Here is a 26,620-nt window from a genome sequence, read left to right on the forward strand (position 1 = left end):
AATTTGTCAAGTAAAACATATTTTTAAAAGATTATTTTATTATTTATTTTTTTGAAATTTATTTTGTGAAAATTATAATATTTAACGATCAAAATTGTTACTTACTTGTAAGAAATTACTTAACTAGATCTCTGTGGTTTATGCATTGAAATTTAATTTATTCTTTTTTTTTTAAAAAAAAGGTAGAACTTGAAGGTACACCCCGATTTTGCGTTTAAACTTTACAATACCACATTTCTTCTTCTTCTTCTTCTTCTTCTTCGTATTTTCTTTCATTTGTGAAGTTAAGTGGTACTCAGCAGAGGCACCTACATAGCTGAAACTTCCAGATCTCGCGGATTCACCACCTTCTGCTCCGCCCATGGCTCAGCCTCTAGTGAAGAAGGACGATGACCACGACGACGAAGGTCCTTCATTCTTTCTTTCCCTTTCTTCTTCCTACTTTCTTTCTTTCTCTGCCACTCCTCCATCACTATGTTTCGCTTCCAGATCCAATGCTTAATTCCTGTTTCTCATTCTTAGATCCTCGTGTCGGTGCCTTGTTGATCTGGTTCCGATTCGACATAGGACCTAGTTTATTAAGATACTTGTGTTGATTTAGGCACGTAATTTGCAATGCAGATCGTTATTTCTTTGCAATTGATTGTTTAGAATTCGTTATACTGCTCAGTTGATTCATTCATATTCTTCATAGCTAGTTTTCGCATGTTGCTCCGGAGTCACGCTTGTATACTGAGATGAATTTGAGTGTACTATCATGAATGTGTTGTATTAATTTCATTTTTTCTCCGGTTTGTTTAACAGCTGAGTATTCTCCCTTCTTGGGAATTGAAAAAGGGGCTGTTCTTCAGGAGGCCAGGGTTTTTAATGACCCGCAACTAGATGCTAGGAGATGTTCACAGGTTTTTATTTATTTATCTATCCTCAGCTAGGTAATCTATCTTGTTTCAGTCGAGTTATTCAGCAGTTGAATTTGATATTGTGTTTGTTCGTTGTACCTTTTCAAGGTTATTACAAAACTGTTATACCTACTGAATCAGGGAGATACATTTACAAAGGTAAAGAGTTTTGCCTAAGTTTCCATTTATCTGTTGTGGAGAGTTATCTGTTTTGTACCTTGAACACTTGTTTATAGATTGAGCCTGCATAATCATGTTAGAGTCATTGATATTTTGTAATTTATTCTTGCTTCAATTGTGTAGGTTGAAGCCACAGAAGTTTTCTTTGCTGTGACAAAGCTCTTCCAGTCTCGAGATCTTGGGCTTAGGAGAATGGTCTACCTCATAATAAAGGAACTCTCCCCTTCTTCAGATGAGGTACAAATTCTCACGCAAACTTCATTATTTGTCAGATAGACATTGATCTGTGCATTAAAAATTTAGTTTCTGACTGTTCTCTCTTTTGTTTTTTCTTTTGTTCCAAAGGTTATCATTGTCACAAGCTCTCTTATGAAGGACATGAATAGTAAGATTGATATGTATAGGGCAAATGCCATTCGTGTGCTTTGTCGTATCACAGATGGAACGCTCCTTACCCAAATTGAGCGGTATTTGAAACAAGCCATTGTAGATAAGAATCCAGTCGTTGCAAGTGCAGCCCTCGTTAGTGGCATACATCTCCTCCAGGTAATACTTAGTTTTATAGTTTGTCCTTATTCAGCAGATTCTATTGCTTGCTTATCTTATATCACCCCTTTCAGACAAATCCTGAGATAGTAAAAAGGTGGAGCAATGAGGTTCAGGAAGCTGTTCAATCAAGATCACCTCTTGTACAGTTTCATGCACTGGCTTTGCTACATCAGGTATGCTGCATGAATGCTTTGATAACATACATATACAGGTTCTTGGTGTTGCAAAATAAGTTGAACTAAAATAAATACTTTATTGATCATTATAAATCATTTAGTAAGTCAGGATCCTAGTTTTATTTTTACATGGTAATCAACTGTGAATTACAAACAGTTTAGTGACACATGGTGGTTTACAACATTGCAGATACGGCAGAATGATCGACTAGCTGTTAGCAAGCTGGTTACCAGCTTGACAAGGGGAACTGTCCGCTCACCTTTGGCCCAGTGCCTTTTGATTCGTTATACAAGTCAGGTGTGCTTTACTTTTCGCGTATTTCTATCGCTGGGATGATATTTGTTTGCATAATATTTAATGCATATTGTTTGCAGGTTATTCGGGAATCAGGAAATAATACACAAGCAGGTGACCGCCCCTTCTATGATTATCTTGAGGGTTGCCTTCGTCACAAATCAGAGATGGTGATTTTTGAAGCTGCCAGAGCAATTACAGAGCTCAATGGTGTAACAAGCCGAGAATTAACACCAGCAATTACCGTTCTTCAGCTCTTCTTGAGTTCTTCTAAGCCAGTTTTGAGATTTGCAGCTGTCCGAACTTTGAACAAGGTTAACTTTCTTTTATCATTTGAATTTGAGGGGAGAAAAAAAAAATGCTTTTTTTGGTTTCATTGATTCTGAGAAAGGGTCCAGCACAATCCCTGTTCCCCCCTCAAGGGAGGTTTTGCCTTTTGCCTGTTATGTTTTGGGGGAAGTCAGTTGAAAAACTTTTAAAAAATCTTCTGAGTTCATAAATTGTGTTAGCTAATGCATCATAGGATTTATGTTGGTCAAACCTGATCAGTTACTTTTATTCATAATTGTTGAATATAGCTTTGAACTTTACAGGTTGCAATGAAACATCCAATGGCCGTCACTAACTGCAACATTGATATGGAAAGTTTGATTTCTGACCAGAACAGAAGCATTGCTACACTAGCTATTACTACTCTTTTGAAAACAGGTAACGAATCCAGCGTAGACCGTCTTATGAAGCAGATTACAAATTTCATGTCTGATATTGCGGATGAATTCAAGATTGTTGTCGTTGAAGCAATAAGATCATTATGCTTGAAGTTCCCCTTAAAATATAGATCTCTGTGAGTATATGCGTCATTCTGTTGGTTTCCTTTTTCCCAGATGTTACATATTTCATACGAATATCTTTCTAGATAAGTGATTTAGTCTAAATTAATGGGTTCTGTGATGACATTATTCAGGATGAACTTCCTGAGTAACATTCTTAGGGAAGAAGGTGGTTTTGATTACAAGAAAGCAATTGTAGATTCAATTGTGATTCTGATTCGAGATATCCCTGATGCTAAGGAAAGTGGGCTGCTCCATCTTTGTGAGTTCATTGAAGATTGTGAATTCACTTATTTGTCCACACAGGTATTATTTTTTTACTTTGTTCTTTATTGTGTGGTTTTGAAATTTTATCACTTGTCATCAATCATTGTTTTTTCCCTGTCATACCCTAGATACTACACTTTCTGGGAGTTGAAGGCCCAAAGACATCAGATCCGAGCAAATATATTCGTTATATTTATAACAGAGTACATCTTGAGAATGCAACTGTTAGGGCCAGTGCTGTGAGCACGCTAGCAAAGTTTGGGGCTGCAGTTGATGAGTTAAAGGTGTAACTTGCCTCTCTTTATTATTTTATTGTTATTATTATTATTTTTTTTTTCTAGTGGATAGTATATCTGTAATATTTTCTTTAGTTATTTTAATGTGAAGTTGCTATTAAATTAGTCTGAAACCTCATATGTACCCTTTTCAGCCCCGCATATTTGTTCTGCTAAGGCGGTGTGTTTTTGACAGTGATGATGAGGTAAATTTCTAAACATATCTTTTAAGGGATTTCTGTAATTGCATGGTGTTTGATATCACAGATTTTCTCCCCTGGAGATGTGTAAAACTGCTACCTGCTTTGATTTTTATGTTCTTTTTAATTTCTATGTAGGTCCGTGATAGGGCAACACTTTATCAGAATACGCTTGGAGGCGATGGTTCAGTTGTTGAGACTGATAAAGATGTGAAGGACTTCCTCTTTGGGTCATTTGATATCCCACTTGTCAATCTTGAGACTAGTTTGAAAAATTATGTAAGTCATATCCATTTTTCTTGCTCTTCATTTGTTAAGGACATATCTAATGTTCTGAATGTGAATGCAGGTGCCTTCTGAAGAGCCTTTTGACATTAACTCAGTGCCCAGGGAGGTGAAGTCTGCGCCTCTTGCAGAGAAGAAAGCACCTGGTAAAAAGCCAGCTGGTTTGGGTGTCTCTAGTAGTGGGCCCCCGTCTACTGTTGATTCATATGAAAGGATGCTTTTGTCCATTCCTGAGTTTGCAAACTTTGGGAAGCTTTTCAAGGTTTTTTTCACCTTTTTTTTCTTTTTTTTTCTTCCTGAACCCGTTAGTTTTATATTTTTCCTTTTATATCCAATATGATATGTATGCTGACATCATATTTCTTTCCAGTCCTCAGCACCAGTGGAGCTTACCGAAGCAGAGACAGAATATGCTGTTAATGTTGTTAAACACGTATTTGACAAGCATATTGTGTTTCAGTACAACTGCACAAACACAATACCGGAGCAGTTGTTAGAAAATGTAATGTGAAATACATTTACTGTACAATTTCATACCACACTACCTCTCTGGGTTGACTATATATAATCTTTTCCCATATACCAGGTTATTGTAATTGTGGATGCTTCAGAAGCAGAAGAATTTTCTGAGGTGTTCTCCAAGCCTCTCAGGTCTCTTCCTTATGATTCACCTGGGCAAACTTTTGTGGCATTCGAGAAGCCTGAGGGATTGGCAACAGTTGGAAAATTCGCTAACATCCTGAGATTTATTGTTAAAGAGGTATGTTTCCCTTTTATTCTTCTAAGCTTTTGGTTTCCTTTATCTCAGTCACCCCAGTATGTATATGATGATGTGTATATTTCATGCCTAGAGCTTGTATTTTTTATTTTTTTTTTCCTTATGCCAGAAATTTTTTGAAATTACAACCTACCATATTTTTGTGTAACAAAAAGTTGAAAATACTCGGCAGCCAGTGTTTTATCAGAATTTTTATTGGAATTGCTAGAATGATTTGGCCACACCGTTTCCCCTTTGCATAAATGAGTGGATCTTAGAGTATCAAAAGAAAATAAATGAGTGGGTCTCACCACTTCATATAATCCATTTTGTGTATAAAAAATAATTTGATTACATTTTTTTGGTTGTGGAAAACTGGAAATCTCATCACTACTACATAAATTTGATTTTGATCAGGTTGACCCATCCACTGGTGAGGCAGAAGAAGATGGTGTTGAAGATGAATACCAGCTGGAGGATCTGGAGGTTGTTGCGGCAGATTACATATTGAAAGTGGGGGTCTCCAATTTCAGGAATGCTTGGGAAGGTATGGGACCTGATTGTGAACGAGTAGATGAATATGGTCTTGGCCCGAGGGAGAGTTTGGCCAAAGCTGTAAATGCGGTCATCACTCTTCTTGGCATGCAGCCTTGTGAGGTAAGCCGTTGATGTCGATTTGCTGCATCGTTTCATGTTTCTTGTTTTGAGACCTATTCTTCTTAGTCTGTTAATAAGCCGATTGTTCAATATTTGGTTCTGTACAAGATTAATCTTCTACACCGTAAGTTTTCAGAGTTTGACATATCTCACATATAGATTCAAGTACATTGGTGCATACAAAAGAATTTGTTGCTCTCATTCATTGTGTTCCTTTAAAAGAATCGGAAGTTGAACTTTGTAAGGATAAAAGTAGAGTATCATTTGTGTGTATCTTTTCATGACTCTCATCTTGTCCACTTTGTAGGGCACGGAGGTTGTCCCTCCCAATTCAAGGTCGCACACATGTTTACTGTCAGGTGTATACATAGGGAACATCAAAGTGCTTGTGCGGTTGTCCTTCGGACTTGACGGTCCTAAGGATGTTGCAATGAAACTGGCCGTCAGATCCGAGGATGAAACCGTCAGTGATGCCATTCACGAGATTGTGGCAAGCGGCTAAAGAACAAACGTTGACTCAGCTCGGCCTTTCTCTTGATGAAATTGGAGTTAAATAGCAACATAGAGTCATAGATAGACGTGTGTAAAGAATTGCAGAACTGTACGCTTTGGACTTGGCATATGCACCATTTATTTGTCACTTACTGCATGCTTGTTAGACTAGCAACCATACTCCAAAGTCTTGATTATTATACATTTATACTTCATTCTCTTTGTAGAACATTTTATACAAATTTTGTGCATTCACCTTAATATTTGTTTCGACAATGAATCGATATTTGTTCAATAGCAATTGTCTTGTCTGAAAGATATTCTCTCCTACTTAGTTTTGAAATCTATTGTTTATTTCTTGATATCATTACGTTACAGTGTTGATATGTCGCACTTAGAAAAGCCGCAATCTTTGTTTAAAATATTGAGATGCATAGAGAAGGTAAAAAATAAAGGAAAAAGAGAGACTTAGGATGCATAAAGAGCATTTGCCTATATATTCTAATGTTATAACGAACGTAAGTATTGTTTCATACTACATTCACAATCGAGAAAATGTTAGGAACGCTTATATATAGTTATATACTACATGCCTTAGGAACGTATATAGCCGCTCGTATAGCCTTTCATATAAATGGACCTAACAAGGGAACTCAAAAGTTTAGTCTGTACCCTCTCCTTCAATGGCTCAAATCATCCTCCTATGCCCTCCAAATGCCCATATCTAATCAATAAAAAAAGGGGGGAAAACAAGAGTTAAGTCCTACAAGTGAAAAGTATATTAGATTCAATTGCCTCACTGTTTTCATCCCATAATATCTACTATTAAGTATTAATTAACTAATGAAACAACATAAATATCAAGCAGACATGTAACACAATTTCATCAACTTCATATATTATGTAAGTTACTCCTTCCGTTTCTTTTTATCTGCCATGTCACTTTTGGTATATCATTAAATCAATTTATCAAGATACAATTACCATGACAGAAAATGAAACAGAGGGATTTGATAAGGCCAAAATTCAATGCTCACCTTAAGGTTTGTGTCCCAACTTCCTGTACACAAGGCACTTCCATCAGCTGCCAGACCTAAACAGCTGATCCTGCCCTCATGAGAGTCTTGAAGAGACCCTAAATTCAACACCACCTGCAAAGGAACAAATAATCAATCATATGTTACAAAATTTAACAAGCTTTCAAGTTACATTACATTAAGGCACAAAGCGAGTACCTTTGCCAACAAAGTGTCCCATACGTAGCAATCTCCATTTGTGTATCCAGCAAAAAGGAGTCTTCCTGATATGGAGAACGCGATGGAGGTCACGGGTGGTGTTTCATTGTCACTGTGCTTCTGACAGTATACTTGAAGTTGGTGTCCAGTCCGAATGTCAAACAATCTGCATGTTCCGTCCTCCGAGCCAGTTCCGAATCTATTTCCATCTGGAAAGAGCTTGACCGAATTAACATCTCCTTCATGCCCATGGAATGTCCGAACTGCTCGACTTGCCATACGTGTATCCCACAATCGAGCAGTGGTGTCACAGGAACCAGATGCAAACATTCTTGAGTTGGATTCGTTAATGGAGATGCTGAGGCAGGACAAAGTAACAGCATATTCCTAAGAAAGTATTCAATAAATAACACATAATAGTTTTCCAATGAACATGTTACCTAGTCAGCACATTGATTACCATCAAGATTTCACCACTTTCTCAGTGGGATTGCATGAGATGAAATGTTTAAAAGAAGAGCATATTCATTCTTTTGGTTTTAATTCAAAACATTGGACAGCACACCAAAGCAATCATTCAATTCTGCTGCATCCTAAAACAAATATGCTCTTCACTTTTTTCTCAAATTTGAAGTTGCACATGGGAAGAATGACTACAAAATTTCAACGAAATCAACTGAACTAAGCAGTATTTTAAGTTTAATTTTATGTTTATCACAAAGCAGGAGTTCTTCTGAACATTTGTGTAATAGATGGAACATCTTATTAAGTAAATGCAAACTATAAAGAAGGGGATAGTAATATACTCCAAAGTCCAAAGTCTGGAAAAAATCCACAAATAGTTGAATTAATTCATAAAATCATCAAACATACCTAAGTACATCTGCAGTATGTCCAGATTGAAATTCACCACCAAAGACAGAAGTTTTAAGGCCGGTAGTAATATCCCATAGAACACAAGTCTGATCACCAGAACCAGTAATTAAGTGAGTGTCTTCGTCAGGAACATACTGACAAGATGAAATGTAACCCTTATGTCCACAAAGCGTCCGGGAAACAGGTAGATTCCCATCCTTGTCGGTGGCGGAATTCAGGTTGAAAATAGAGCAAACACTGTCAAGTCCACCACATGTAATTGACTGACCAGTTGGTGAGAATGCAGTTGCCATGACCCATGCACAAGGAAGCTTTATGGCGTGGATTTTCTGCCTTGTTAGAGCATTCCACACAATTAATCGACCATCTTGGGATGCACTAACAATCCGATTCCTCTCAGATGTCCAATCTAATGAATACACCTGCAACAGTTAAATGAAAATAAAATTTCTAAATTCTGCTAGTCTGATGAGTATTAATCTTCGCGAAACTGTTGATATATAACTAAGCAAAGGACCAGGTCAATGTGGGGAAGCAGAGATGAAAGAATTGAATAACTATTGATCAAATTAATTTCTCAAACATTTGTTAAATTCACAGGTGCAGCAAAGAAAACTATACCCCCCTTGGTTCCAGTTTCTCAAACTACATACACACTAACACTAGTTTATAGATAAGGTATTCCCACTTTACAGTTTCAGCACACAAGATATGATCTTTTCCATAATTCTTTAACTCCAAACTCAAATTTCATGAATAATAGTTCATACTAATACTTGATAAGGCAATTCCATAGTCATTTAACAAAGTATTAACTGATAAAAACAACTAATTATTGAATGGAAAGAACAAGAAAGTAATGCATTACTTTTCACATATGAAGGAAAGAAGAGGAAAAGGCAAAAACAGCAAGAAAAAGGGTACCTTTCCTGTATGGCCCTGCAAAGTTCTACAGCAAACCAGATCAGTAGGTCCAAAAGTCACAGGACTCTTACCCTGAGACCTCGCATACCCAGCAACTGAAATCAACAAAACAAAAATGCTTCAAACAGTGAGTTCAGAAGATCAAAATCCAAATTCCACAGTATAGAGTAAAAGAAAAAAAGAAATTGTTTTTGGGTTTACGATCAGTATCAAGCAAAGAACGGCGTGTATGGTTTAAACGTTGTTTGAGATTGTTGAGTGTGTCAGTGGCAGCTAAGTGACGCTCCTTGAGCTCAGCAACAGACATTTTTGGTTGAGAAAGGGACATATGAACATGAATTTGAAGCACCACACAATACAAGTCAATTCACAACCACAATTACAATCACATTGCAGTGTGTTTCAGAATGAATGCAAGTTGGGAAATTTATGCCGATGAAATGATGGGGTTGCTTGAGTTTTGTGTTTGGTGCTGTGTTACTTTTCAACTTGTTCTTCCAAACAGAAGAAGAAGAAGAAGAAGAAGAAGAAGAAGAAAGGTGGAGTTCAAACTCGGGGAAGGAAAGTGTGAATGAATTATAAATTTTTTAAATAAATAAATAAATAGAATAATTGTATTTTGTACTTTGTAGGACATTTCCTTTTCCTATCTCTACTGAAACGAAGACCTGAGCTGGCAATTTTTTTTTTTAATTTGCCATATTCAAAGATCTCTGCTACGCGGACATTGATATTACATACTATTTTTGTTAATTAAAATAATTTAAATATATAATTAATTAATAAAAATTGTATTTTTATATGAATATTAAGAGCTTCTGGTGTATATCATACATTATTGATATTTGTTTTATATTTTTTCATTAGAAGCTAAAGAAAAAAAGGTTTTTTTTTTTTTGAAACATAGAAAGCTCAACACATTAAAGTGGAGCATAAAATAAAGAAGAAGACACACAACGAGCTACCAACCGAAACTGCAATGTTCTTTCATTTATAAGAATAAGTAAATAAATTCAAAACATGTCTTCTTTTTGTAAGATTTTGAAGTAATGCATACTTGAATCAAGTATATATTCTTTTAATTCTTTTTTTTGGTGACTCTATTCTTTTAATGTTTAACTATATTAATATAGTTGTACAGAAAAACATAATAAAAAAAGAACGAGAGATAATTGACTTTTAAAGTCTTAACCTTGGACACTACCCCACTTCCCAAGCATCCACCAAACACAAATTAAGATTAAGGATAAACATGAAGAATTAGGCCACCTCAACATGAGATCTTTTTCTAAATGGGAACTAGCCAAGTTGGGGTGGGTGGAATCTTTGAAAACTACGTTGTGTATCGAATGAGAAACCCGGGATTTTACAAGTGGCTCTTTTGCTCATAAGTCAAAACGAAATCTCTCATATTAGGAGCCCACCTTTGTGGAAAAATGCTCAAAATAAGTGTACATCATATCATTGTGAACAGAATAGCTAAATGAGAATTATTTTTTCCTATGGTTTTCCACGTATGTTATACTTCTCAACTTCATAACCCACACAGGCTTGGCTTTATATTTGACTTTTAGTGAAGTTTAAGTATTTAATATAAAGTTGAATGATGAATCTTCTCCTCAATTAATTAGTAACCTTTCATTAAGCTAAAGGAATAATGATGAAAAATTCCGTTGCCGGGAATCGAACCCGGGTTTCCTGGGTGAAAGCCAGATATCCTAACCGCTGGACGACAACGGATGATGTTATCAAATACTCCATGATATATTTTTATAGTGAGAAAAAACTTGAACGAAACTGAAGATTACATTTATGCATCTGCCAATTTTCTTTCCCCTAAGCAAATTTTTGTTTATTTTTACACTATTCTCTGCATAATGCATATTATTTATGTGACAGACAAATGTAAATCATGACAAAGATATTGTTAATAATTGCTTATCCTATTAAATCCTTCTAAGGTCCATATGGCCAACTCTTAATATTTTAAGAATTAATTTGGTGTAATTTTACCGGGTTTAGAATCGGATAAAAATCTTATAAAATAGTCTCTGTTATTATTTTGGGTTGGATCCGGGTCAAGACAAATTCGGCTTCATCCACTCCATATATACTCTAAGTAGGGGTAGAAAAAGGTCAGGCGGCCTGCCAGGGGCCTGGCCTGTGTTTGACCTGACCTGGCCTGGCCTGTTATAAAATAGGTACAGGCTCATGCTCTTTTAAAAGCTTTAATACATTAATAGGTCAGGGCTTACTAATTAGCCTTATAGGCCTGACAGGCCTGCCTGGACCTGTTAAAATATAATTAAATATATAAATAATTATTTATTATTAATAAAATTATGAGATATTTTAAATTTATTATATTTTATTATAAATATTTTTGTATATTTTAAATATGTTAGAAGTTTAAAATTTTTTATAAATATTAAATATATGACATATTATATATAACAATTTTTATTAAAAAATAATTTTTTTAAATAATATTTTTATTTTTGTAAAAAAAAAATTATCAGGCCTTTTAACAGGCTTCAGGCCAGGCCTAGTACTTTATAAAGAGCCTATAACAGGTTGCAGGCCAGGCTCAGGCCAATCAACTGTATGACAGGCCAGGCCTATTAAGAGCAAAGCCTGGCCTGACCTGACCTGGCCTGTTTCCACCTCTAACTCTAAGGAACTAAAAAAGATATATATGTTTTAAATTAATTTTGATATTATGTTTTATTAATTATAAACTTATTGTTTTATTTTCAATCACACTTGTTGAATTAAAAAATAGATCAAAGAAACATCAAATTGAAATTTATGAACAAATTCAAATTCAAATATGGATATCAACTTTTTTATAACAAGTTTTTTCTTTATAAATAAGTGTATCATAATAAGTTTTTTTATAAATTATTGTTAAAACTTTAAAGACCCGATTTAGAACCATTATAGTTGTGGTCCAAAAATATTTAGATTTTATCGGGTTTAAGACCAAGTTAGAATAAAAAAATAGACCCTGTGTATATTTAGGATCAGATTTGAGTCAAGACAAATTCGATTTCACCCGATCCACGAATATTCCTACTTTCTCCCACCGAAGCTTTTAGTTCCAATAATATTAATAGATATTGCTAATGCTTTTGGCTAAGGGATCTGGCTCGGGCAGAGAGAGAGAGAGAAGCAAACGATTGAAGTAAATAAGGATCATCTGAAATCTAAAAATCCAATTACATAACCCAACTTAACAAGAAAAACAAGCTCAAGCAGACACAAATTCTGCCTCCAAAAAAAGTCACATGGACATTATATTTCCAATGGTTCAATAAGCCAATGGAATAATTACACTGGTAAGAAGCCGATCATTCATATGATGAATCAAAACCTATATGTATATATAAATGAATCAAAGAAACAACAAATAAAATCATTCTGACAGCAATCCAAGGAATAAGATGATATGAATATGTAGATAGAAGCTTCAAACTGCAAATCAGTTTAGCCTCCAGAGTGAGAAGCTGGAGTTGTTTCAAAACGACCATCCTTGAACACATGGATATATTGTTGGGGCAAAGCATGCTCCACCTGTAATAATAGAGGAAGTGTTTAAATTTGGAATATTAAATAAATCACTTGAGTTCCCTAGGTCACTAATAATCTAAGAACAAGATAGATGCATCCAATCAATAATTTACAATGTAACAGATAAGATTTGAAGTACATGGTTGGAATTATTTCCCTTCTTTTGGGGATGGGGGGTAGAATAGGCTTTATTTCATATTTAGATGACAAACCATATTTTGCTATTAAGAAATTAAAGGATACAAATATTAGAAAAACCAAAATTTTCAATATATAATAGAACAAACATGAAACATACCCAATCACCATCAGGCTCAGCACCAGGAACCATTACATTAATCTCACTTGACTTTGCCGTTGATATGGATGTTTCTAAAGAATCCTTGCTCAGATAAAGCTGGCAGCCTCCAGTATTGTCCACGGAAATTGTTGGAGCGGAACCCTGTATCAGTGAAAGCAAAACATGATTATAGCTAAACCAGATTTGACTTAAAATCATTATTTATGATCAAACCTTTTACCCTTTATCATGTTTGACGTGCCAACAACATTAGAAGTTTAGGGAGTAAACTGTAAAAGGAAGAGGAAGGAATAAAAGTACCTGACACTGCACCTCTATCGAACTACAGTTTACGACCTCAAAAGCTGCAACAACATCCTACATTTTAACAACAGAAAAATTAATTTTGTATATCCCTCAATATCAACTGCATTCGTGTTATGGAAAAAAAATAAAAGCTGCATTTCTCATGCCTCACTAACCTTAAACACAACTCCCATCTTAATGCATTTGTCAACGGTTATATTGTTGACCTTGCCTGAAAATTGTACACAAGATATAAAATCAGTTTTAGCATTTTCACCAATTCATAAGTTCGAAACAAGCTAGTAAAGAAAGAATCTTGTAACACAATTATGATTACCTTGAATCTGTAAAACAGAGTTCTTGCATCCATAGACATATACAGACTGCTTTGCATCACAATCTTCAATGACCAAAGATTTATTCTCAATTTGATTTTCAACAACCCACCTACAGTGCAGAGAATAGTTAGGTTTGGGAAATGGACAAGTGTCATTCTTAATACTGAATCGTTCATAACACAGTGACTAAGACACAGACAGACATATATAAACCTACTTGCGGCCCATTTGAAGCTCAAATTTCGGAGGTCCTGCTTTAGGAGTTGCCTTTGGAGCTGCATGACTTTCTTTTTCAGTAGTTCCAACAACTCCAGTTCTATCCGTTCGATTCTTTGCTTTCATGTCATTTGTAACCTTTCTCAAACCTAGGATATAAAAATATAATTTATATAGGCCGAATGTTCACACAAGATTGCAAGAGTAAGAATAAACTACCTGAAGTAATATCTCCTGAACTGATCTGTTGAAAAACAGCAGACATCCCTACATTTGGCTTAGAACATGAAGCCCGAGATGTTTCAGAACTAAGGAGAGAAGCAGGTGGAGGAGGAGGGGCAGCAGGTGAATTAGATGAAGGAGCTTTTGATGCAGCAATTACTTTTCCTGTTGGACTCCATACAGGGCCTAAAGGATGAAATTTCTTGACATAATCCCTCAAGCCAGGTACATATAAATCTTTCAGAGCTTTGACCCACTCAACATGATTTGGGTCTTTATTTCTGTACTCGACAAGCACCTGATTATTACCAAAAAGAAAAATAATCCTTCACATGTGAAATTTCAGTGAATATGAATTAGTAAAGTGAAAGAAAAAGTCTAAGAGGCTATTGCAAGATTGGTACACATAATTATGTAACTAAAGTATTTGCAAAGGTAAATTGCAAATCCAGCATTTGTCATCATAGTTACCGAGTCTAAGCATAATATATTCCTCAGAATTAAGCCAATGTAACTCAAAAAATGGATATACATTCACAAATTACAGGGGAAAAGACAACTTTTCTATTGCGAAAATTATTAATGATTTCCATCGTTTGCGAGTTGCAGGCGTCACCTTCACAATATCCTATTCCTGCTTAATCTGAAATATGGAGGAGTATATGATTATTCAACATAAATCAAGAAGGCTCTGACAGAATACCTTGTTGCTATAAAACTCAGCCATCTGCCAACTGTCTTCCACGTGCGCAATAGGCATACTCATACCTTGAAACAGCAGAAGAAAAATATGATGCCAAAAAGATCAGAATTTATATGAGAATAACCAATTAACCATACATCACTTACCACATTCCTTCCCTGTATATGCAATCCATGCTAGAGCTGAGAGACTGTCTCCAGCAGCCTTCAAGTGATTGAAATAATCAGATCTCTTTCCTTCTGCCATTGCGTTAGCTTTTTTGATAATGTCATTCAATGGTTTCAGAAATTCAGCCATTCCCTGAGGGCTGGGCTTCTGCATGGTGACAATATGACATATTAAGTCAGCATTCACAGACATTGGGACTTTCATCCCCACCCCAACGAATATCAAAACATTGAACCACATCTTTTATGTACTTTCTTTTCTCCTACTACCTAGATGAATTTCTCTTAGCGATAAACAGAATTACAATTCTCTCAAACCAATCCCCGTATCCCACTGGATCAATTTCAAATTACACAAGCAGAGAGGGAAAATGTTTGATCGAGAAAAATAGCAACCTCAACTGAATGAATATACCAAAACATTAAGCTAAATTTCTTTATATCATTTTTTTTTCTTTCAAGAATTGACAGTGTCATTTTTTTTTTCAAATCTTATTAAACATGTGAACTCACTGTTTTCTCTTACAAGGACAACAGGTAACAGATGCATCGAATCCACACAAACCATAACAATGTTCATGCATTTGAATCCTAAAACATAACAAAACAAAAAATCAGACGAAACATGCAACTCCCTGCACTCAATTCCAGAATACTTATCACAGAAAATAATATTGTCATGATCCACGAAATGACGCACGTATAATTAAAAATCCATTAATTTCAGAAGAGGTAGAATTAGATGAACCTGAGTGTGCTTGAGCGTAATCAGAAGCTCCTTCTGCGCGGCGAAAGCTTCCTTCACAACGTTGCTGATACCCAACACCTGACCTCCGATGACCTCCGCCGCAGCAGAGAGCTTACTTAGGTGCTCATCAATAAGATCGCCGAATGCCACGACGGACGGATCTCGCGCCGCATCATCGGCACCAGCACCACCACCACCGGCCGTGAAAGCTCCGCCATGTGATCCGGCGGATAGAGCCTCCAAGCGCAACACCGCGGATTCCAACCTCTGTATAAGTTTCTCTTCCATCACTCTCACAATCACACACACTCTTCTCTCAGAAGATGTGAAAATAGATCTGGTTACATGTGGTGTTAGGCCGTTACGTGCTTTCTATTTTCCGAATAAGAAATTGAAAAAGAAAAAAAAAGAAAAATAAAGAGAAAGTTAGTTTCGGTTTGGGAATTGGCGGTTGCAGTTTTACTTTTCGCGCGGGATTGCAGCTTCGGACCTGCAGTTACACGTGTCCTTTTTTCTGGACTAAAAAAAATGGACTTTTTTTTTACAAAAAATTAAGCTCTTTTTTTTCTGGTTGCTCATTATTTCTTTTCTTGTGTATTTAGCAAATACATCAAATAATCGTACACAAAGAAAACAAAAAACATACATCAAATAATCAATTGCCTTTTTGCCTGTCATACACAAAATGCAATGATTTAGTAAAGGAGATCATCCTACTCTTCACTTATTAAATATCTTTTTAGTACGGTAATAATTCACATAAAATAATTTTATGTAGAAATATTAAATAAAAAATATTAGATAAATTAATATATTTAACTAAAATTTTTAATATAATGCATGTTTACATATTAGTTAACATTTTTATATGAATAATTATCTTTTAATAATTCAAGATTAAATTACCAAAAATACATCCATATAATATCATAGAAAGCCAGATAAAAATATAATAAGTCATGTGTGATATAATAACAGAATAAATCTTCTAGTATAAACATGAACGTTTTTAATTACTCTTTTTTTTTCTTTTTTCTTTTTTCTTTTTTCTTTTTTCTTTTTTTCTTGTGTCGCATGCAGTCTGGGTTATTCAATGAGCAAGGAAATTTTTACATGTTCTATTATTATATGTCCCACCATAAAATTGGACATTCTTTTTGAGTAAGTATTCAATTATTATCAGTAATGGAAACATGTGAGTTGATACATTCGGTGACCACCAACTAACCCACGTATACTTTCTGTTTCTCTCTGAGGTCTCTCGTGTCTGGTGGTGTTATGACTTTCATGTAACGTTATATGTATCTTCATCTAACAAACTAGATACACATGTTCATCCAAAGATTAGAAAGAACTCAAAAAGAATAAGATTCACTCATGCATAATTACTAAAAATGACACGTAACTTGCTATATGAATATGAACCATGCTTGCAGTGGCAGTAAAGACACCAAACTTAACTATACCTAGAAATCTAGAATCATGGAAATAATGCTGTCTTGGTTTAAATTTTGAAATATTTGTTAGCCGACTATGTGTTAGCTGCAGGCTCCATTAATGTTGCTGTTGACAAGTTTTTATTTTTTATTTTTTTGCATTTTAAGTAAGTTTGTCGTACCCCTGTCAAACCTCATTACTTTACTAAGGTTCATCATACCCTGGCAAATTCTAAGTTATTTATAGAGTTTGTCGTACCTCGGCGAACTTTCACCCAATTCTTCCAAAAATACCCATGCTAATTGAGGATGAAACTTAATACTAGTAGTTCATTCTTTTTTTTGATATTACTCTCTTTTCTAATTTATTCTTTACAATATCTGAAATTCTGTTGATATCTATTTATTATAATGGTAAAATGTGAAATAGTGTATGATGAAAAAGATTTATCGTATTTAGGTTTATTCAATCAATGTTTGCATACTTGGCACTCGAAATCAACAGTTTGACTGCGTTAAAGAATTTAATATTATATTCCATTGGCCAATAACACACGAAAAAAGTGAAAAAAAATTACTACATACATCCTTCATAAGTAGATAACATTTTGTTTTTCAAAAGATATATCATAGATGTTGTGATTTTTCTTTGTGTTATTTTTATTAGAGTTTAGTTTTTGAAAATATCTTATGTTTTTTTGTTTAGGTATCGGTTACGCGATGACGAGTACATACGTCATATAAGGGTGTGACACAATCGATGGACAAATGTTCATCTATTGGAATTATTTGTTTTCTTAATTGAGTTAGGTGGACGAGGATCATTTGTGGATACTGTTAATAATAGCCCTTTAAGTGGAGCAATCAAAAGAAATATTAGAAGGACGAGGGTTGACTTAAATATGCCATTTGAAGATAGTTAAGGGGGTCAAACGTTGAATATTCTAATAATGGCATGATGCAATGTGATGTTGAAAGTCATGAGGGTTCTACGATTAGGGAGCCGATGACAGATCCCTATCAGATTAATCTCGATGACGGTGAAGATATCGAGACTGAACCAACAGAAATTCCTAATGAGTGTGAGGAGAAAGAAGAGATGAGTTACTATGGTGACACACAAATCGCGTTGACATAGTCTACCGTTTCTGGACCATACAACTAGCTGGATCACTTTTTGACTTTGAATCTTGAGGCAACGCCTTCAAATTGTTTATTTAGTCATGGAGACCCCGAAGAGAATTCCGTCAGTGAGTTTGAGATTAGACAACAGTTTAAAAACAAGGAAGAAGTCATGTTGTCCGTTAAGACGTACAACATCAGGAGGACTATGGAGTATAAAATGCTAGAGAGTGACCAGTTAAAATATGTTGTACAGTGTACCCAATTTGGGTCCGGTTAGATGGAACATACACATATCTTATCATCGAAAGCAGGAAAAGTGGAATGTGACGAGATATAATGGTCCTCACACTTGCATGCGAATATCGGTGGGCCAAAACCATCGAAGGTTGGATTCGAAGGTGATTGCTCAGCACATATTCACGATGGTCAAAGCAAATCCAACCATCAGCGTAAGGGTTCTGCAAGGAGGTGTGGAAAATCACTTCGGTTACAAAGCGTCCTACAAAAAGTTTAGCTTGCAAAGCAAAGAGTCATTGGGGATATACGAAGATTGGGAGGAGTTATAGAACGAGTTTTTTCGTTGGTTATTCGCTATGCAGATGTACTTACTTGGTAAGATTCATTACATTGTCTTCAATTATGTATGCTTAACATAGTTAGTCCTCTTGTATTATAACATATGGGGTTATTTAAGTACTTGGGTTCAACTTGTAATACAATCTTGACCTGCTTCAGCTAATAGCCTGATACTGTCATATTTTATTGGGTATTCTGGATATTTTTTCCATGTGTTGAGGCCTTCAAGTACTGCAAACCACTTATTTTCATTGTTGGCATCCACTTGTATGGTAAATACGGAAGTACGTTACTAATGTCTATTGGATTTGTAGTTGTCGAGAGTGAGACAAAGGAGACTTGATCATTTTTTCTTTTGTATATAAGGCAACATGTTACATCCCAACCAGGTATCTTAGTGATTTCAGACAGGCACAAATCAATTAATACTGCATTGAACGCCGATAAAAATTTATGGAATACATTTAGAAACTCGGTTTATGTTATAATAAAGAATAATGCTATATAAATTTTATTTAGGCGTTCATATATTTGGACATTACAAAATTGTACTTATATATCAAGTTTAAATAAATGAGAAGTGAAACATAAAAGTATAATTTTATGGTGTCTAGATATATACACACCTAAATGATGAGTTTCATATAACATTGATCATAAATAATGAGAAGCTTTAATATAATCACATTAAGCCTTATAATTTTGAAAATTGCAACCTTGCAGTGGAGTATACAATGTCAATTGTCTTATAAATTTGCAAATTCATTAGTTATAGGTTAAGTACTTGTAAGTTTGTATGGAATTGATTCGTTCTTTCTCTTATTGCAAATTGGTGCTTATAAAAACATAAACCCATGTCATCCCATTAAAATTATCAATGAAGTTTGTAGTTGGATTAGTAAACCCACAAATGTCAGAGTGTAGCATCCCTAACAAGTTCCTTCATGTCATTTCATGGGACACACTAGTAATATTGCAAAAATACATCGACATGCAGACAGAAAATTGATATATCTTGAGATACATATTTACAAGGCTCATCTCTTCCATGTTCCCAAGATAAACAAATACATCAAAAAAGGTGCATGACCTGAACAAGTGACTACACTGTATAGCATATATGCACAATGCTGACTAATTTAATTTGTTCATGGCATACAAAAAATCATAAGAACAAACAATTTGATCTCCTTAGTTTGCGTCTCCAAAAATAAAATACAAGCAGTTATTTCCATCTTGATTTTCCTATGGACTCTGCATATTTTGATTCATATGGCACTCTTTTACTCGAAACATCTGCAGCAGAAGGGACATTGTCTTTCTCTTTAAGTGTACGAATTTCCTAATTAATAAACAAAACAAGAGTTAGTTATTTAAGGCAAATTGAATTGGCATATAGATTTTGTTATTATTATGTTTTTGAAAAGCATATAAAGGGCTTACAGAACGAAATGGAAAATCATCTGCCTCAAGCATATGAACAATTTGACCCATCTTTGGTCGCTTAACAACATCCAAATCAATACAGCGAAGACAAATGAGTAACATTCGCTTCAGGGATCTTTGAGAGGGCTGAACCTCGATTAAAGGATCGACTAACTCTTCACCACGACGATTTGCTACCATTCCCTTGAACCAATCAACCAAATTCATCTGAATCAAAATAAAAAACGAGCAGAGTTAAGTAACTATGGTGTTCATCGAATGAACCAACGAAAATCAGTTCAAAAACCAGTAATCACCTCTCCAGGAGGTCTAGAATAATCAATGGGGGATCTTCCTGTAATTATCTCCATGAGAAGAACTCCGAAGCTATACACATCACTGCGCTCATTAAGCATACCGGTGCTTGCATATTCAGGTGACACATATCTGCAGAAAATTAGTGGTAATAAGAAATAGTATAGATAACCAAATGAGTTCAATTTGGATGAACAGCAATAATTACCCAAATGTTCCCATTACACGCGTAGTCACGTGGGTTTTCTCGGATCCTAAGAGCTTGGCAAGTCCAAAATCGGATACTTTGGCATTCCAATTTTTGTCCAAAAGAATGTTACTGGATTTTATATCTCGGTGCACAACTTTGGGTTCTAAGCCTTCATGCAAGTAAGCTAGCCTGTTTCGCAATTCAGAACCATTAGTTCTCACTTAAGATAACATAATTTATTAATCATCATGGAACAAATAACATTCTGAAATACTTATTGGACATGAAAGATCCCACTTAACAAGTAATTGTATTATAAAATTAAATTTAAAAAATTGAAGTAATCCTTAAATGATAAGTATCTACTATTATCAAAGAACGAGATAGAATCCTTGAGATGAATTGATCAAATTTCCGGTAAGAGAATCCGACTAGCATTGACAAAGACCAAAAAATATAGAAGGTGAGATAAAACCGTAAACAATAAACACACCCTTTAGCAGTGCCAATGGCAATCTTCATCCGAATATCCCATGTCAAGGGGCTCACTGGTCCTACATCACCATGCAGCCACTGCTCCAAATTTCCATTGTTAACATATTCATAAACAAGCATCCTGAATGAGATGATAAACGAAATTGGCATTAAAATTAAAGTGGGATCTAAAAGACTTTGAATCAAAAGAAAATCAGGCATTAAACAGAATAATATAATTAACAATACCTTTTAGGACCTTCTGCACAATATCCTACCAGCCCAACCAAATTCTTATGCCTTACTTTTCCAATGGCTTCAACCTCCACCTTAAACTCCTTCTCCGCTTGACCCCTGTTCACCATACAATAAAAAAAAAATTAATAATAATAATTTTTAATAGGACTATATTATAGTTGTTGCATTGTATTATTTCAGAAAACTTGATTTGGCTTAAGGACTCTTCCATGTACTACACTCCTGAAGTCCTAATATTCTGCTGCATGAGTTGGAATTTGAAGTAACTTGATGTTACCACAATATATTAGTAATAAGTAGTTGCAAATCCCGGAATAGACATAAAGCGCGTTAGTTAACGTACTTGTAATCTTGTATCCAGTTCCAGAGTCAAGACACATTAACTCTTTTCCTGTATTTTAAACTAAAGTTTTCTCGGGATTAAGAAAGTGTCTTACCAAAGGACAAAGTTAATCCAGCAATCATGGAACAATATGTTAAAATAAACGGACAGAAAGTAAAAGTAAAGAGTAAAGTAACATTACCCCACCCCCAAACAAAAAACTGACTTTTATATAGTGAAAGTATCAATTAACTATATCCTAATATCATGCCATTAAAAATATATAATTAACAACATAGAAGAAAAACAAAGTGGACAGTTACTTTTTCTAATTGAATTTCAACAAAATGTAATACTCATTTCCACGGGTTTGATCCAACTTTCCAGTACTTTTGACCAGAATGAAGACCTAAATATCCCATTTCAGAAATTTATTCCCCACTTGCGAATTAATTAAATAAACGAATACATGCATGTGCATAAACAGGGAAAGAGTTGACTAAACAATACTTAACTGCATCGACTTACATTCTCATAATAATCATCATCAATGAAGAAGCAAGGTAACATACACAGATAATAAACACACAAGCATAGCTTAAGCACTGAAAATTTGAATAATAAAAGAAAATTAAAAAAAGAATGAACGGAAATGAAAATTGAAAACATACTTGTTGTTGAGAAGATTCTTGACGGCAACAACAGAACCATCTTGCAGAACTCCTCTGTATACAATCCCATAGCCACCTTCACCAATGACATTCTCCTGCGCGAAGCCACGTGTCGCCACCTCCACCTCCTTCAGACTATACCACCTCCCCCACCCGATGTTCGGATCCTCCACCGACATCGACGACGCCTCACTCCTTCTCCCACCGGAAATTGACACGTCATCACTCCCTTCTCCCCCACTCTTTTTATTCTTGGTGCCTTCACCTTCCTCCTCCTCCTTCTTCTTCTTCTTTAGATCATCATCAACAACAACAACGTCTTCGAGAATCTGTTGCTGTTGCTGTTGTTGTTCGAGATCTAGGGATTTGACGACGTTGATCTCCTTTGAAACCAGAGGGATTGTTCCTGAGCTATGTTTCCCGAGGGTTCTGTGGTTTCTGCAAGAGGAGGTTCTGCTTCTTCTGAAGCAGAGGAAGAAGATGAGCAAGATCGTTACCACGATCGCAATGAAGATAATTGCAACTAGAACCACGAGCTTCACGCCTAGAACCGATGATGTTGTGTTCAATTCAGGTAGAGGTTCGCCGGAGGAGTTACCGGAAACCGCCATTGACGTGAAGAAGAAGAAGAAAGTGTGAAAACAGTGAATACTTTTTTGTCTTAGCGAAGAAGGAGTGTTTGGTAGCTAAGAAAATTGTGAGAGGGTTTTTGAAGCATTGAAAAGAGAGTGTGGAGGAAGAGTGGGGTTTCAACGGATACAATAAACGAAAGTGAAAAACAACAACGAACAAGGGGGGAAAAAAGAAAGTGAAGTGTTTTTTCTGGGTTTTGGCGTGGAGGGTGTAATTACCGGAATGCCACTCTCACTCTCACTATCGCCCTTTGATTGCTGACTTTCTACGCACAAAAGAAGGAAACACACTGTGCCACGGTGGGGACATGTTGGGTAATTGGGAAGAACTCATTATTACATGAAATTGTGTTATGTAAGGGGAAAAAAATCTTACATTTGTAAAGGAATAAATTAAAATTTTCATCGCGATGAGCCGATGATATATGTTTTTTTTAACAAACTCCAATTAAATTGACATAAATTTAATAAAAAAATATGTGCATGTGTCATTGTTTTCTTTTTGGGTATACTTTTAGTATAGAAATTTTTATTGGATAATATCAAAATTTATTAATATAATACATAAATTTTTTACATAATACAAAATTTTGTATGAAATACATATTTATTGATATAATATAAAAAATTTTGTATATAATACATAAATTTTTATCACGAATATAATTTATTGGTATGGGTTAATCAATATTTTAAATAAGTAGTCTTTAAAAATTTTGTGACGTATATAAAAAATTTGTATTATGCATAAAAAAATTTATATGCACCCAAAATTTTATATTATAAGTATTTTGTTGGTTGAAGTTAATATTTTAAACATAAAATCATTCAAAAAAATTTTGTATTGTGTAACGGAGAACATACAAAAGTTTTAGAATATTATTTTCGGGCACTTGAACGAAATCTTTTTTTTGCAAATATATTTTTTTTCAGACTTATTTTTATTCTTTAGTCAATTGAATTTGTTGAATTGTTGTTCATATTATATTAATATTATAGTGAATCGAAATTGTCAAATATTTTGTGATGTGTATTAAAATTTATGTGTTATGCTTATTTTGTGGGTTAGATATTAATGTTCTGGAACATATGTGATTCTTTAAGAATTTTTTACGTTGTGCATTAAAATTTGTATACTGTGAATCAAAATTTTTATATTATAATTTTCAAAACATATACAGAAAAAGAAGATGAAAATAATGACGACAACGACGATAATGATAATGACGGAAGATGAGAAAAAAAAATAAAAAAGAAAAGAAATCAAACAAAAAAAATGTTAAAAAAAAGAAGATAACAACATTAAAAATAAACAAAAGAAAAAAAATAACGACGATGACAATAATAACGTTGTTGAAGTGATAATACGTATATATGTACGTTTAAAAAAGAAGTATGTTGTGATTTAGTTTAAAAAAAATTGAACTACTAATTTTATTAAAAATTTTATTAGTAGTGTTTAATTATTTTATTAACATTATAATTTTATTAAATTTATAATTAAATTTTTATATTATTTTTAGTTTTGTAATTACACCTTTATTTAGTATAAAAAAATTGGAGTTATCGGAAAATTCCGTTTGATATGCAATGATGACTGTTAAAATTAACTTAATATAGTCTTTTAAGCATATGATTATTTTTTACTTGATAAGCACATCTTTATCTTTTATCCAAAAAGAGGGTACATATAGTTGTTTGTATCTGAAAGAGAAAACGTCTATTTTAGATACCCTAATTGTCTAAATGATTTATTTAAATTAAAGGTCCTATTTAAACAATGAAGGAGACTCAAAATAAGACAGAGAAAGGGGTTGAATTTGGTATCCCATTGTTGAACCGACTGCTACGTCTTCAGATTTTTAAGCCATGTTTTAATATATTGGACATTTTTTAATTCGAGCCAATCAAATTACATTCTTGGAACATAATCCTTAATTATCATAGACCCTGTATTTGGATGTATTTATATGTCATATTATTGACTGGTTTGTGATTCCACACGAACGTGATTCAATATTAACTCGCCACCAAACGATTTTTTAAAGAATGAAATATTCCTCTAGCTTATGACAATTAATTTCACCAAACTCACCTTCATATTCATATGTATATATATAGCTATTTACTTATGGAAATAAATATATAACCTTTAATGGAGTAACAACACAATCTAGTACGTTTGGTATTTGGTCCGTTTATTAACTAATATTAAATAATGTTAAAGAAAAGGACAATATGGTACTTCTTAGCTCAGTTACTCAAACCTAATACATTGAAGGAAATTAGGTTAACACACCATCCACTACTTAACATATATTTTTTTTAGTTGTCCATAGTATTTTTAGTCCGATAAATAAAAAATTCATTCACCGTAAATTTAAATTTATATTCAAGAGTTTATTATTAATTAATAAATTATTATTTACACAAAACAAAATTTAAATTTTTAATATTTACTTAAATAAATAAATAAGTTGATCACTCGATCAATTCAATAATAATTTAAAAAATATAAGAATTAGAGTTAGATAATATATTTCAGAGGCACATTAATAAAAATTTTATTTATAATATTTAGATAAAATATTGTGGGAAGATTTGAATAGGATTTTTTTAAATTTAAGCCAATATCCTTTAAATTTGAATATAGATATATATTCTTATTTGGACCGAGATACTCCAATAAAGGGTATTATTGGGTTGACCATTACCCCGAATCCAACCGGAGAGCTAGTTCGTAAGAATTACATTTTTTTCCAACATATACACAATTATATTCTCAAAATTGAATAGAATAAATAATAATTAAGTGTACTATTAGCTAACAAATATGTATCTTAAAAATACATAATAAATTTATTATTAGTAAAAAAATTTAATTTTTTATTTAATAAATATAAAATAAAATGTTAAAAATTTCAATTTTTTATATTTTTAATAAACAAAATTTTAAATTATAATTTTAATATGTATTTTTAGAACATAAAATAGATAAATCTTTAAAATAAAAATTATAAATAAATAGTATTATTAGATAATATAATTAATAAAAAATATTATAGAACCAATAAAATTTATTATTTTTAGTCAGTAATTAATTATTAATATTTAAGAATATAAATTAAAATTTATTATTAAATTAAAAAGTTTAAATTAATAACTAAAAATGATCAAAATAATAAATTCTTGTAGCCTAGAACATTTCTCATCATTAATTATTTGGTTGTAGTTTATAATGAAGCCATGTAGCAATGGGAGATTGTGAAAGTAATTGAGTGGGGCTCCATGCGAGTTTGCAATATATATATATATATATATATATATATTAATGGACAGCTCAAAGTACGTGAAAAAATTAGACATATGCTAGCTGCCTTCGCTCGTGGTTATTCAATGTTTTCAGGTAAATTGTACCCCTATGTATTTTCAAAAATCAAAACCATTCAAAGGACCACCCTCGATTATATATAGTTTCAACAACTTTCAAGTAATTAATTAAGAGATTAAATTATAATTCCTATTGTGGCCAATACATTTATATAATTAATTATAATCCATTAACTATTTCATATTATAAATTTATATATGGGTGATTTCATTTATTATTGTAAACATTAAATAAAATAAGTCTAATAAATAAAATTAAACATTTTATTTTGTTGGATTTTAAGATTTTATAAAAATCACATCTAAATATAAATAAAAATTTTAAAATTTCAATCCAACATACTAAAATCGTCTTATCA

At 33.6% G+C, this 26,620-nt stretch overlaps 4 protein-coding genes and 1 non-coding gene across 6 annotated transcripts; 1 reads left to right on the forward strand and 4 right to left on the reverse strand.

Annotated features, from left to right (window-relative positions):
* Positions 1-133: 133 nt before the first annotated feature.
* On the forward strand, positions 134-6,178 carry LOC112788970 (coatomer subunit gamma-2). Its single transcript, XM_025830658.3, has 18 exons — positions 134-407; positions 805-902; positions 1,008-1,058; positions 1,203-1,316; positions 1,425-1,625; positions 1,700-1,801; positions 1,995-2,102; positions 2,180-2,413; positions 2,693-2,943; positions 3,064-3,235; positions 3,325-3,480; positions 3,627-3,677; positions 3,810-3,950; positions 4,021-4,218; positions 4,327-4,458; positions 4,543-4,716; positions 5,131-5,370; positions 5,678-6,178. The coding sequence occupies exons 1-18, from the start codon at positions 362-364 to the stop codon at positions 5,870-5,872; spliced, it is 2,664 nt and encodes an 887-aa protein (XP_025686443.1). The 5' UTR covers positions 134-361; the 3' UTR covers positions 5,873-6,178.
* Positions 6,179-6,336: 158 nt separating this feature from the next.
* Positions 6,337-10,046, reverse strand: LOC112788971 (guanine nucleotide-binding protein subunit beta-1). Of its 2 annotated transcripts, none has more exons than XR_003196145.3 (6): positions 9,099-9,602; positions 8,898-8,992; positions 7,971-8,395; positions 7,098-7,484; positions 6,900-7,013; positions 6,337-6,586 (listed from the first exon to the last, which is right to left on the reverse strand). XR_003196145.3 is itself a non-coding variant. In XM_025830659.3 (6 exons), the coding sequence occupies exons 1-6, from the start codon at positions 9,223-9,225 to the stop codon at positions 6,551-6,553; spliced, it is 1,155 nt and encodes a 384-aa protein (XP_025686444.1). In that variant the 5' UTR covers positions 9,226-10,046; the 3' UTR covers positions 6,337-6,550. The 2 variants fall into 2 exon arrangements, 1 of the variants encoding a protein (XP_025686444.1); XM_025830659.3 differs by having other exon boundaries at positions 7,098-7,455; positions 9,099-10,046.
* A 519-nt stretch (positions 10,047-10,565) lies between these two features.
* TRNAE-UUC (transfer RNA glutamic acid (anticodon UUC)) lies at positions 10,566-10,637 on the reverse strand. Its single transcript has one exon. It is a non-coding gene; the product is annotated as a tRNA-Glu (tRNA).
* A 1,439-nt stretch (positions 10,638-12,076) lies between these two features.
* Positions 12,077-16,030, reverse strand: LOC112788974 (cyclase-associated protein 1). Its single transcript, XM_025830662.3, has 10 exons — positions 15,448-16,030; positions 14,679-14,847; positions 14,533-14,597; positions 13,827-14,127; positions 13,609-13,756; positions 13,391-13,500; positions 13,230-13,285; positions 13,069-13,125; positions 12,766-12,909; positions 12,077-12,470 (listed from the first exon to the last, which is right to left on the reverse strand). The coding sequence occupies exons 1-10, from the start codon at positions 15,733-15,735 to the stop codon at positions 12,384-12,386; spliced, it is 1,425 nt and encodes a 474-aa protein (XP_025686447.1). The 5' UTR covers positions 15,736-16,030; the 3' UTR covers positions 12,077-12,383.
* A 3,546-nt stretch (positions 16,031-19,576) lies between these two features.
* LOC112788980 (probable receptor-like serine/threonine-protein kinase At4g34500) lies at positions 19,577-23,160 on the reverse strand. Its single transcript, XM_025830668.3, has 7 exons — positions 22,240-23,160; positions 21,238-21,342; positions 21,008-21,130; positions 20,533-20,703; positions 20,327-20,456; positions 20,028-20,237; positions 19,577-19,926 (listed from the first exon to the last, which is right to left on the reverse strand). Exons 1-7 carry the CDS (start codon positions 22,848-22,850, stop codon positions 19,810-19,812), a joined length of 1,467 nt encoding a protein of 488 aa, XP_025686453.1. The 5' UTR covers positions 22,851-23,160; the 3' UTR covers positions 19,577-19,809.
* Between the last annotated feature and the right edge of the window lie 3,460 nt (positions 23,161-26,620).

The sequence above is a fragment of the Arachis hypogaea genome, chromosome 3, assembly GCF_003086295.3.
Source record: "Arachis hypogaea cultivar Tifrunner chromosome 3, arahy.Tifrunner.gnm2.J5K5, whole genome shotgun sequence".
NCBI classification, from domain to species: domain Eukaryota; kingdom Viridiplantae; phylum Streptophyta; class Magnoliopsida; order Fabales; family Fabaceae; genus Arachis; species Arachis hypogaea.